This window comes from Sinocyclocheilus grahami, unplaced genomic scaffold (genome assembly GCF_001515645.1).
Source record: "Sinocyclocheilus grahami isolate Dianchi unplaced genomic scaffold, SAMN03320097.WGS_v1.1 scaffold1769.1, whole genome shotgun sequence".
Classification (NCBI taxonomy): Eukaryota; Metazoa; Chordata; class Actinopteri; order Cypriniformes; family Cyprinidae; genus Sinocyclocheilus; species Sinocyclocheilus grahami.
Window position 1 is genome coordinate 29069 of NW_015506948.1, and position 13275 is coordinate 42343.

Here is a 13275-nt window from a genome sequence, read left to right on the forward strand (position 1 = left end):
AAAAAGGAGAAATCATTCACTCCCGTTTGCCTCTATGTCTTTCTGTGTATCTCTTTTTCTCTCCATAAATATGAAGCACATGGCTCTTAAATCAGATTCAAGCCATCAGAAAGGCCATTAGGAGGATATGGACATTAGCCATGTGAAAATGCATCTGGGGCTTTCTCACAACACAAATACATACAGTTTATGGATGACTGAATGTCCATTTTCAATCTATGAAAGTGCAATTTCAGCTGAGAGAGAAGAAGAACTTATAAAAATGTCAGTGGAGATGTATTTAGAGTTGTGGGAGGTGATATAGAAAATTCGGGAAAGAGCTCTGAGGGAATAGGCCTAAACAAAGAGGAGGCAGATGATTGAGGAAAACTCATGATCATTTACTGGTTGTGAAGATGGGAAGAATTTTTCTTGTTGCAGTTTTCTGGCAAGTCACAAACTGAGGAAAATGTGTGGGTTTCTGGATGCAAAGACCACCAGTTGTCAACACTTGTTTACTACTTGTAAAGACATAATGTGTTTTAATCCCTTTTAATTTTCTGAAAAGCCAAAAACACAGCGGTTAGATGCTTTGACTTCTTTCCTTTTATGCATGTGGGTGGGAGCCCCTCAAGAGTTAATGTTGTGGGTTCAGTACTGCTGAAAGTGTGAGAGAACCTAAAGTTTAGGGTGTTCTTGAGAAAAGCCAACGCAGGGCATCAGTATAACTGAGGAAAAAAAATCTGCACTGGGATGTGTTTGTTCCAGATAGACTGTCAGTCTGTTATTTGTGGTGGGGATTTTTCAGTGGTCACAAGTCTCTATCTTTATGTGTGAGTCATTTGAATCATTCATTCAAATGACTGTTTTTATGAGTGAATCATTGAATTATTGACTCAACCGATTAAAAAAAACACTAATTTAGTCAAAAACAAAATCAGCCAGAGATGAGACATTTACATTAAATAGACAAAGTATCCAGCAATACTGCATTTAAACTATAAAATATTCAATATAGCATCTTGTTTTAACAATAGCGATAACGTCTTATAGACACACATATTGGCCCCAAAAATGTTTCACCAATGTACTGTATCCAAATGTATGTGGAATTTTGTTTTAGTTTTAAAAAGATCAAGACATCATATTACGACCATTGCAGTGTCCATAAAAATGTTGTGTTTACAAAGTCTAGTCTGACCATTAACTGGTCCCAAGATAATTTTAGTGGAAGTACAAAGTCAGTTCCCCTTAAGTTAAAAAACAGCACTGTGTCCAAATTGATTTATAAATTCATTCATTCATTCATTCATTCAAAATGAATTCATTCTCATCATTTTGAAAAGTTTTTCTGTTGTTTTATCGCTTAAAACTTTTGTGAAATATTATGCTTGGTAAGTGAGCTTGTGCTATATTTCTTTAAAGGTGGGGTAAGCGATTTTTCAAAAACGCTTTAGAAAACTGATTCAGGCCGACTAGCAAAACAAACTTGTAGCCAATCAGCAGTAAGGGGCATGTCTACTCATGATGTGGAAGAGAGGGTGTTCAGTGCACAGGATGGACATTAGCGAGCTGAGCGACAGAAAGATAGAGATGGCGGATAAAAAACAAAAGAGAAAAATGTCTGCGGAACAAAAGAAGGCTTAAGGCAATAAGGCAAGAAGTAGGACCCGTGTAAATATCAGATCAGCTTTCCAGCGCTGGAGAGAACTCAAGGAGCGGAAGGCCTGCGATCGGACACCGAGGTTGCTTTGTTTCTTCTCGATAGGTGAGTAACACCATGTCTGCGCCGCAACAACTAAAGTCGGTCTAGTACACTGGACGCGACAAAGCGACTGTTGAAAATCATTTGAAATTTGAGTCAATACATCATGAATAGAACGCAGCAGCAGTTTTCTGTCGGGGATTTGTCGTGCCGCGCCGCATCCAGTGTAGACCATAGATATGTATATACTGTATATATATCTATGGTGTAGACAGCATCACTGATTATAATGAGTTCCATTGTATTTTGTCGCGCCGTGCCACTCGCGTCCGGTGATGACACGGTGTAACATTGGTTTTGTTTTGTTTCACAGAACTAATCATTGCCTGGGTTGCATATGTATGTGTGGGGCGGAGCGATCAAATTAGGGGCGAGTGCGTACGAAAACGCCCTCACCCGCCATGATTTAAATCACCGTGTAAACATACTGTAAACATTGTATCAACTTATTTCGCAAGTATGGAGAACAGCGATAGATGGACGGACGCTGAAGTGCAGGCACTTGTAGCAAATGTAGCACTGCCAGTTGGAGATTCTTAGTCCTCCTTTCCATTCTTTCAATCGCTTTACATATACCTCGACATTCCATGTCCATTATTGTGAAACCCGCGAGACACAACAAACACACAGCTCCGATCACAGCGTCCTCCATCCTCCTGTTGTTAATGTTGTTCTTCTTTGTTCTTCTTTGTTTCTGTTGTTGAATGCCGGAAGTGGAAGTTGGAATGTGAATAAAAAGGTTTGCTGGGTTACAAAGGAATGCTAAAGGGGAATTGACCATGTTGGCAGGAGCTTGAACAGTTGCTAGTCCCCACTGACTTCCATTATTTGGGAAACCTACTATTGAAGTTGAAGGGGACAAGAAACATATTGCTTACCAACTTTCTTTACTTTTGTGCTCATCAACACAAAATAAATGAATAAATGATGACAGGGTTTACATTTTTGGGTGAACTATTCCTTTAAGAGGACACATATGCCTCCCCCTAGTGTTCAAAGAGGAAGAATCTGTATCCTGCAAACTAAGTGAGTATTTGTAAATCTTTTCATCACTTCTAAAAAACAATTTTAAAAAAATCTAATTTTTCTGCTTGACATCATAACATTTCAGATCATGCAGAGAAATTGATATATTTGACATTAAAACTGGATGACACATTTCTCAAAAAAAGATTCTGCATCAGCAATGAATCGTAAAAAGCTGTATGATGTCCTGTGAATCATATTATGATCTGAGATCACAGAAGCTTCATTATGCAGAGGGTAACAGAAGAGCCTTCCTTTGAAATACAGATTCACACTGACCTTCTCCCAGGCACAATTGTTGACTTAAAGTTGACTTATTTTTCAACGTGCGAACATTTCGGACGAAAACTTCGGACTCAGTGTGCACAGACTTATCTGGTTTTCTGTGGGCAATGTATGCTCATTACATTGAAAAGCTTATTTATATCTGTACATGTAAATAACCATCTAACCCATGTTTAGCATCTTGGGCTAAAAATGTATTAAAGTTAGATTATGCCAATTCAAATCAATATTAATGTCAACAGGCAAATAAAACCACAGAGCAAAGCGATTAATCAGTCCCTTTGGAGCAACATGGGTTCAAAGGCACAGTGGCTCACAGCTTATACTGTACTTTGCAGGACTCCTCATGGCCTTGAGCTTTAGCCAGAGCCATCTATCAAAACAGACAAGGTCTGCAAATCAGTCCGACAAAAAATACAGCAACTGAACAGCTGTGGCTTCTCAAGACACATGCATAACTACTTACAGTAAGTGTTTTATAAAAACGAAATGCGTAACCCAGGTGTGTGTGCAGTCAGTGCACTAACATTGGAGAGGAGGAACCTCATGTGGTGGGATGGAGGAACTGCAGGCTCAAAGCATACACCCCAATTGTCCTGTATTCTTCTAATATATATAACTTTTCTGAAAAATCTTTGACATCCACCGTCACACATATGATAAATACTTCAATATTCATGAACTGGGATAGCAAATATCAAAAATGTTTATTCATATTAAAGCAAATATAATGTGGTTCATTAAAAAATGCAATATGATCCTCACGCTATAATACATATAATTGGTTCCACAGCAATAAATCCCTCAAACAATCACATTTGTCCACCTATATTTAAACAGACTTACTTACACTTCAACAAACTTCACCTATGAGACTGAGCTGAATGAACCCAAGCGGTTGTGTTTCATCAGATGCAAGTCATGCACAACATTAATGTGCCCAATAGATTTTAAGATCTTAAGTGAAGAATATTACTGTGAAGAGAGGGTGAAGTGAATCCTTAAGGTCACAAATAACTAACATTCATGTATACGTAAAGTTATAGCTTTATATTCTAAAGGATTATTTTTGTAATAATTTGTTTATTAATAACATCAATTATATATATTAAAAAAAATTATAGAAAACACTTTCCTCATTAATTCCCAATTTATATAAACAAATTTCTTCAAATTGTTAAAGAACATTTAAAAATTATAACCTTAGGGGTATACAACAAACCAAGCAATAACTACTTAAGTGTTTAACTTCACTCCAGCTCGTTCTATTCTCCAGGTAGATTCTATTAGGCTAATCCAAAAGAGCTCATCTAGAATCTATTCCGGTGGTCTTTAATAGTGTAAAACATTTTTACAAAACTTTGTTTAAAAAAAAGAAGAAGAACAAGGAGGGGAAGAAGAATGTCTAACATTCTGCCCTTTTAGTTCTGCTCATACACTGTGCCAAAAAAATAAAAGGTGCATAGTCATTAATTATTTTTAGAATAGAAAATGTCTTTTTGTAAACTGTAAAGCTTTTTGTATTAAAGAATTCATTTTTTCTTTCTTCTTGTTGTGCATTGGATCTGCAGTTCTTATTGTAACAATAACTGCACACACACTATCATTCAAAAGTTTGGGACTGGTATGATTTGAAAGAAGTCTCTTCCACTCACCAAGGCTGCATTTATTTGATCAAAAGCATAGCACAGTAGAAACAGTCATACTGTGAAATATTATTACAATTTAAAAGAGCTGTTTTCTTTTTGAATATTTCTAAAACATTTTTTTCCTGTGATGGCAAAGTCTTTAGTGTTGCATGATCCTTCAGAAATCATTCTAACTTGCTGCTCAGGAAACATTTATTATTATTATCAATGTTGAAAACAGCTGGGCTGCTGAATATTTTAGTGGAAACCGTGAAACATTTTAAAGGAGTTGATGAATAAAAAGTTTAAAACAGAATTGATTTGAAATAGAAATCTTTTGTGACTTTATAAATGTCTTTTTGTCATTTTTTTATTTATTTAATGCATTCATACTTCATAAAAATATAATTTTTCAAAAGAAAAACATCTTACAGACCGAAACTTTTGAACAGTTGAGTATCCTCACATACTAACCTCCTTAGCACCTCAGTATTTTATTTGGAGTTCTCTTGAACCTCTTGCTATTTGTATAGCATTTTTTGCAATATTGAACGCAATGAATTGCTTGTACCTCAGTATTAAATAGAGAATAAACCCACAATTAGAATATGCAAATAAATGTGAAAACAGTGGTACACTATTCCTTTGGCAAGATGCAGGGAGCAGGCATAAAGTTTACAGTGTCTATGGCAACTCCATTAAATGTAGGGCTGGGTCTGATATTTTGTGCCACATGTCTTCTTCAGCATTCCCTAACTGTTGATACTGAACATGATGAGCATCACCCTGAATGTTCATGTGTGGATTTTGAAAGTTCCTCAGCGAATGCTCACTGACATGTTTGGCTCTCTCCACAGCTTTATCATGTAGTTTGTCCTCCAGAATGGCTGAAGTCTCCCGCTCCACATAAACATCATAGAGCGATTTATAATACGGCTTCCATCGGGTCGTGAGAGATGAACTTATCGTCAACAAAAATGAAAGGCCAAGAATAAGAATTAGGCCAATTACCTAGAAGAAAAAAAACTGATAAATGAGAAGTAGCAAGGGTCAATGCAGAACATGGTATAAAATGAGCAAAGAATAAATACAATACACCATCATTTCAGTTAAATCCTTCATAATATGATGCTTTTCATTAAATTTACAACGGTAAGATTTATAAACCTAAAAAAGCTGGAAAACATGCTCACCGAATTGGTAAAGACGTCTATTAATGGTAACTGCCATCTAAATATTACTCTAAATATTAATGGTGGCAATTCTGCATCATGTTTCAGACCAGTGTAATTACTGTTAACTAAAACAAAACAAAAAATAAAAGTAATCATTAGAATTACTCAAATTAAAATTATTCAAACTAAAACTAATATTGTTTTGGTATCTTAAATAAAATTAAAAAAATGTTAAACAAATCTTAAAACACGAATATTAGAAATATGGAAACTAAAAGAAGGCTACATAGACAAATTTAAACTAATCAATAAAAAATAAAGCACATGACAAAATTACCAAGTTAAACTAAAATTAACATGAAAGCTGAAAATCTAAAAATAAAACAATCTAAATATTGCTAAATAGGCCTACTATATTATTATATAAATAATGCTAAATTCAATCTGGACATTTTTAGCATATTTTAAATAGCATACAAACATATTTTTGATGACAGCGATAGCTAATAGTGAATTAACACTGTTTTATTGCTAGTAACAACTACTTTAGTGTTTATGGTAGGCCTATTTTGGTAGTGATTATAGTCAAGAAAATCCACATAAGCAAGTGCAATTGTGTTCTAACTACCAAGGGAATTTTATTCATTAATTCATCATAATATTTTTGTTGCTTTTTTTCCCTTTGAACCTTTATAAAGGCAATATGATTTATGTATGTTAATTTCGATTTGTTCGTAAACTAATATAAATGCATAATATAATAATATTAAAATATAAATAACTGTATTTTTAAATACAACATTAAATTACTGAACGCGTACACATTTTTTAACAATTGCAATTTAAGTTTTTTTTTTATTAGCTAGTAAAAAAAAATGTATTAGCACATTCTGAACAATTCGTTTTAAGCAGGGGTATTAGTAGTTTGTTAGTATGCTACACTCTAAGAAAAGCCTGTAAAAATAGTCTACTATGTTAATATGAAGGAATTTTCCATATTGATTTTTCACAGGTTTTTTTTACCTACATTTTAAATTCAGCATTGTATTTAGTGTTTTGGGGTTACAGGGTTAATGGATAATGGATAAAGTCCTGGAAAATTACTACCTTTTCCATTTCTACAATTTTCCATTCCAACTGATCAACAATCACAGGTACAAGCTACTAACAAGGTGTATCATAATTAGGTGTGTTCGACTTGAAGCGGCGCTGTGCAGATTGATGACATCAAAGCACCGCGAGAGCGATTAGAAATCATGCAGGCCCGTCTGCTCTCTATTAGCTCTCACGGTACTTTGATGTCATACACCGATCGGTCTGCGCAGCGCCGCTTCAAGTCGAACACACCTAATTATTATTGAACAATTGCAAATAGCCGTTAACTTAATTCACGTGATGTGTGCACTGCTAGGCATCTTTGGTTTCCTCTTTGTGTCTAATTTAGATGGAAAATGTGTGCCTTTTTATCGTTTGAGTCACTTATCAAAAGTTGCTAAAAGTTGGCAAAAAAAAAAATAGCTACATTTGTTGCTAGGTGCTTTTGGAAGACAAAGTTGCTAGGGTAATCTGAAAAGTTGCTAAATCTAGCAAGTTTCTAAATTGGCAACACGTATGACATGGGTTTAGGTTTAGACAGAAAGAATCTTGTGTAGAAACGAGACAATTAATTATCAAATTTAAAATGTGTGTGTTTTCGTATTTTGTTTAAGCCTTGAACAGAACGAATCTGGTGTAGAAATGAGACAATTATCAAATATCAAATGTGTGTGTTTTTTATTTTTTACTTAAGGAGATCGAATGTTCATTTTAAAAAGTTTGCAAAGGAAACTGTGCTTCGACCACTGGATGGAGCCCGTCTAATGTTTTTATCTCAGGGAGGTGTGTCTTTACTGTATATGAGTCAGGAACATAGACTGCTCAGGAAGCACTTTTACTGAACTTTACACTGCAAGATATTTACGTCTTCGTGTATTTTCTTAAAACCTAAACTTGTCACTCGACTCTTTGTCCACGGTAATGCTTTGACATGACAACATTAGCAAGAGAGATACTGCAGGCTGGATTTGCATTATATCCGAGTATTTAATTAATTTATATCAAAAGCAAGATAATTTAATTTGTTTAATTTTTACATCAATATGTGTATTATGCGGTCTGATTTATTTAATGAATACTCGAGATGTTTACTTGTACGTGTACTTTGTGGTCGCCTAATACGGAAATAGAATAGCACGCTACTTTACAGCGAGTATTATCATATGATTGTTATTTACTGTAGGTTTCATTGCCGTTTTCTCTTTTCTCGGACTCTAATTTAGACACTGGTGGCACCATGACCGTGTTTAAAAACTGTACTGTGGTGTTAGATGTGAAAAATGTGCCTTTTAAAGAAAAGAATAAACTGAGATTAGCTCTTCTGGAGAATGGAGGAAACATCTCATATGTCATCAACAAAGAGGTACGTATTGTGCTCATTTTTTTGTAATAACTACCTTTCTGTTTCTTCTGTCTAAAGCAAATTATTGTTTAAATATAGGTAAGAAGTTGGGTTTCAAAGTTGCATAAAATACAGACTTCTGACCTCCGTTTATCTCCTCCAGTGCTCTTTTGTAGTCACGAGCAGTGTGGAGGATCTGAGCAGTAACCGGCAGCGCAGCATCCAGAAGCTGCAGATCCCAGTGGTCGGGACGCAGTATGTGTGGAGCTGTATGGACCAAGGGCATCTCCTGCCTTTGACGGAGCATAATTTGAGCCCACAGCTGCCATATCCCACCTCTGAATTCCTCCCTCCTTCAGGTAGGAGTTCATGAAGACTGCTTGTTTTCTGTGGTTGTATTAGCACACTGTGATCTGGAAACCTGGTTTAGTTTTTTTTTATTCAAAGCACTTCCTCAGACTGTGGTTGCCAAACCAGCACTACCTTGTAAGTTTATTTGATCACTGTCTTTCTTCAGTAGAAAAGATGTCAGTTGTTTTTCTAAAGTGATACTGTAAGGTTTACTTGTATAAGATGTGAAAGGAGGTCAACGTTGACAGAACAGATGGGAGTGTCACAGCCAGATTAGTTTTATTTGTTGACATTGGGTGTGTTTGGTGACCTGTTTGGCCTTGTGTTGCAGTACATTTTTGTTGAGAATGTATTTGGCATTAAGTGAGATTAAACCATGTATTTTTGTGGCATGGTTGACATTATGTTGTTTTTCACCATAAAGAGGTAAAAGTGTCAACACACATACTAGGAAAAGAGACGTTCAGAGGTCACCCTGAACTCCCAAAGACTGAAGCTGAGATTCTTGAGAAGGGTGGACCCCGTCCTGGCAGGTTCAGGTGCGCTCCTGTTTTTTGTCACTGTCAGTTCTTGAGTTTGTTCAACAGTTTTTGGTTTTTAATCAGTTTCTGCAGCACTTGTGCTGTTTAGATTTGCTTGTTTACCTGACACATGTTTGGCCTTGTGTTGCAGTACATTTTTGTTGAGAATGTATTTGGCATTATATTTGGGTTATGAGAGTGTTAAGTGAGATTAAACCATGTATTTTTGTGGCATGGTTGACATTATGTTGTTTTTCACCATAAAGAGGTAAAAGTGTCAACACACATACTAGGAAAAGAGACGTTCAGAGGTCACCCTGAACTCCCAAAGACTGAAGCTGAGATTCTTGAGAAGGGTGGACCCCGTCCTGGCAGGTTCAGGTGCGCTCCTGTTTTTTGTCACTGTCAGTTCTTGAGTTTGTTCAACAGTTTTTGGTTTTTAATCAGTTTCTGCAGCACTTGTGCTGTTTAGATTTGCTTGTTTACCTGACTACCCCTTTTCATTTACTCAATGCAGAGTTTACAAAGAAGGTGACCATGACCTGCCTGAATTTCCTTCATATTTTCAAGTGGCTAAGTATTCCGTTTTTGAGAGGGTGAGACTTTATTCATCATTCACATTAACTTTATTTTATTATTGGACGCTAAAAAAATTAATTAATTTAAAAAAAAAAAGTATGATGACCGTTTTAACACATTCTCCACCACAGCCTGAGCATGTCTGCAAGTGTTTTTGTGTTTCAGGTCAAACCCAAGACTTTGTCTGTTCTGGAGCTGCAGAGTGCCAAAGGCCGAGCAGGCCAGCAGTATCGTGTGTTGTGTTCAGTTTTGCGTGAAGCTGAGGTTTGGTCATCATGAATGTTGTTATCTCTGGAATCACAGATGCTGACCGAGATGCTGAATTTGTCTTGTGGTGACGGTGATGGACTCTCTCTCTCACTATAGACCGCAGTGGTTCAGGACAAGCTTGTGTTCTGCGTGACGTCTGAAGATGCTGTGGAAGCATATCTGCAGCTGATGAATGAGATGGCGACAGAGGAATTCACAAAGACACACACTCTTCCCCCTGAGGTTGAGCGCTTGGCGTCCTATAGCCTCCAGCAGGTTAGATAAACACAACGCAGAACTGTTTTTATTTAGGCCTATTTGATACATGTGTCTAATAGGTGTGAATTAATTGCTCACTCTTGATCGGCAGCTGCTATTGGAGGAGAAGCTGAACTGCAGCACATTGTCACAGGAAGTTGGTGTCTTTGTGGAGCTGGTTTGGACTGAAGCTCTCGGTTCCCTTAATAACATCCTGACAGTCCCTGTCTCCAGAATCAGCCTCAATGATGTGAGCATGAGCTTTGATGATCACACAGAGTGCAGTAAAGGAGCTGACAGGAATTTGCTGTGTTTAACGGTTCCAGTGTGTTTACTGGCTCTGTGCTGCTGCAGGTGAGCAGGGGGGAGGGATTGTTACTGCAGGCACAAAAGACTGAGAAAGAGGATGAAGTCAAAGCCCTGCTGGAGGAGGTCAACACTCTTCTGCCCCTCAGAATGATCGACCCTCCTTCCAAAGACAAGCTTGTGTCAAAGAAACTAGACCTTTGTCAGGTATCACATACATCAATTATAGTATAAAATTGTTATAATACTTTAGGAATAGGGTGTATCGATGCATGTCAAGCTGGTAGAAAATCGATGAAAATATGTGACAACTCAAGTTGGTTGAGATGTTAAGCAAATCGTGATACAATTGGGGGTTTATGTGAATGTATCTTTGAGGAAAACTGACTGTCTTCAGAAAAAAGATTAGATGGTATTTTCTTTTCATCTTATCTATGTATAATGCATATTGAAATGGTATTTATTAGCACAGTGCTGCTTTGTTTACAGCAGTAACCAAGGAAACATTCTGTCTCATGCTATAACGTTGCACAAAGATAAAGTCAGACCATTCTGTTTTTGCTTCAAATTTCGAAATTATACAATCTAAATTACACAAACTAATAAACTGCTCATGCAGCATCTTTGTTTGAATCGTGATTAATATACAGTGGTTGCCTCTCGTTTTAAATGGAAAGAGGAAAAGTCTTAGTTTGTTTATATGAAAATATTTCCTTTATTTGCATTATTTATTTATTTATTTGATTTGTGATTTGTTTTAAAATTTCTATTTAGTTTAGTTATTTGACATATTTCAATTTCACAAAGAAATGTGCATTTTGTCTGAGAAATAAAAAAAACACCTTTTCATTTATAATTTGTCCTAAAACTCATTTAGTTAAAAGAGTATCAGTATCATGAATCACAGCAAGTCATGAGTTGAGTGAATTGTTGCATCCTCTTATTTAGGATCATTAAGATTTTGGTATAATAATATTATTTTCATAACAGTTAAGCTCATTTTCTTCATGTTTTTATTATTAGACGGTTTTACTTTTTGTTGTTTTGCTATTCTCATTCTTAAAAAGCATTGTCAGTTGTATAAATAGTTCATTACTAAATAATACATAGATTTTTTTAAATTACTGTAATACAATGATTATACTATTTAAATAAATTAAAATACTGAATGAAATTCCTTCACATTTTAAGATTTTGGTAGATGAATTTGGCTTTTTAATTCAACAGTGCAGATCTGACCTTTTTACTCTTTTACCTCTTCTGTCGTCTCCAGCTGATCAGAGATATTATAAATGTCAGCGAGGCCACTCTGGGAAGCCCCTCACCCTCGTCTCTGGGAAAGTATCGAGCTCTGAGGTGCAGCATTGAGGTTGTTCCACCACAAAACCCTGAGTTTCATGTTGTCTCTCAACTGCTTCAGGACAGGTAAACATGATTGTGCTGATTGTGGTATGAAGTTCAAACATAAACATATTTCAGAGTGTGTCTTCAAATATTTATGTTAATCTTGTATCGACTACAGGCCTGTTCAGATTCAGCAGATACTGCGTGTCAGCAGAGGGATGGAGCTTCAGTTGTTTAAGGAGGATTTAGGCAACATTAAACCCCTCCTCCACTCCACTAGTCCCAGCAGTTTTGTTGGAATACTGTCACGGTAAGAGCTCATTTTTTTAAAAAACCTTTGTTTAAATGCAATGACAAAACAGCACACACACTTACAGTATGTCTGTCACATTCAATATATACTGTGGTGGGGTGAGTGAAGACAGACACACTGCATGTGGCTGAATCATGTTTCTTCTGATTGATATTAACCAAGTGAATTAAAATTTTTACATTTACATTTTTAAACATTCTTTATAGAGGTCTGCTGCTACCCAGGGTTGGAGTCGAACAGCATGGAATTGAGAGAACGGATATCGGGAATCTTGGAGGAGGAATCTACTTCAGTGACTCTCTGAAGTCAGTGGTTTTTAGCATTACTCAGTCATCTCTTAATATAACGGATTTATTAATAATGGGAACCCACTATCATGACAACTGGAGATATTATTCAGTCTGTAAGTTTCTTCTCTGTGTTAAAGGACTAGTGTAAATTACTCCAAGCCCAGTGTGACTGACGGCTCTCGGCTGCTGTTGGTGTGTGAAGTGGCTTTGGGTCGGTGTAAGGACCTGTTGAAGAAAGACACCACTTTGACTTGTGCTCCTGATGGCTACCACAGTGTACATGGAGTCCAACGCACTCGCAACAGACTCTCTGAATTTGAGGTGCTTTTCTTACTCATTTTCTGTGTACTTAAAGGGGTCATATGATGCGATTTCAATTTTTCCTTTCTCTTTGGAGTGTTACAAGCTCTTGGTGCATAAAGAAGATCTGTAAAGTTGCAAGGACTAAAGTCTCAAATCCAAAGAGATATTCTTTATAAAATTTAAGAGTCAACCACGCCTACCTAAAACGGCTCGTTCTAACACGCCCCCACATGTCTATGTCACGATGTGGGAAGATTTGCATATGATTTGCAGATAAGATTTGCAAATATTCACGCAAGGAAAGAAGGCGTAACTTCTATTCTCACTGTAGTATTGTTGCTGCCGCCATGTCGAGATGCTGTGTGTTTCATTTTGAAAGCGAAATTACTTTGTTTGGTCTTCCAAAAGAGGACGATATCTGCTTCGTGTGGTTAAGTTGTATTTACAACACTGTTCCAGAACAGTT

The 13275-nt window shown here is 36.5% G+C and overlaps 1 protein-coding gene across 1 annotated transcript in view; it reads left to right on the top strand.

Moving 5' to 3' along the window:
• Positions 1 to 7883: 7883 nt before the first annotated feature.
• Positions 7884 to 13275, top strand: part of LOC107572531 (poly [ADP-ribose] polymerase 4-like) — a gene marked incomplete at its 3' end in the record, with an annotated part of 11742 nt that continues 6350 nt past the window's right edge. Inside the window, exons 1-13 of the mRNA XM_016258948.1 lie at positions 7884 to 7936; positions 8177 to 8316; positions 8459 to 8654; positions 9071 to 9185; positions 9685 to 9763; positions 9912 to 10010; positions 10113 to 10271; positions 10366 to 10503; positions 10608 to 10766; positions 11833 to 11984; positions 12082 to 12213; positions 12423 to 12521; positions 12644 to 12827. Coding sequence (XP_016114434.1) covers positions 7885 to 7936; positions 8177 to 8316; positions 8459 to 8654; positions 9071 to 9185; positions 9685 to 9763; positions 9912 to 10010; positions 10113 to 10271; positions 10366 to 10503; positions 10608 to 10766; positions 11833 to 11984; positions 12082 to 12213; positions 12423 to 12521; positions 12644 to 12827 — 1704 coding nt within the window. The remainder of the gene's footprint in view (positions 7937 to 8176; positions 8317 to 8458; positions 8655 to 9070; positions 9186 to 9684; positions 9764 to 9911; positions 10011 to 10112; positions 10272 to 10365; positions 10504 to 10607; positions 10767 to 11832; positions 11985 to 12081; positions 12214 to 12422; positions 12522 to 12643; positions 12828 to 13275) is intronic.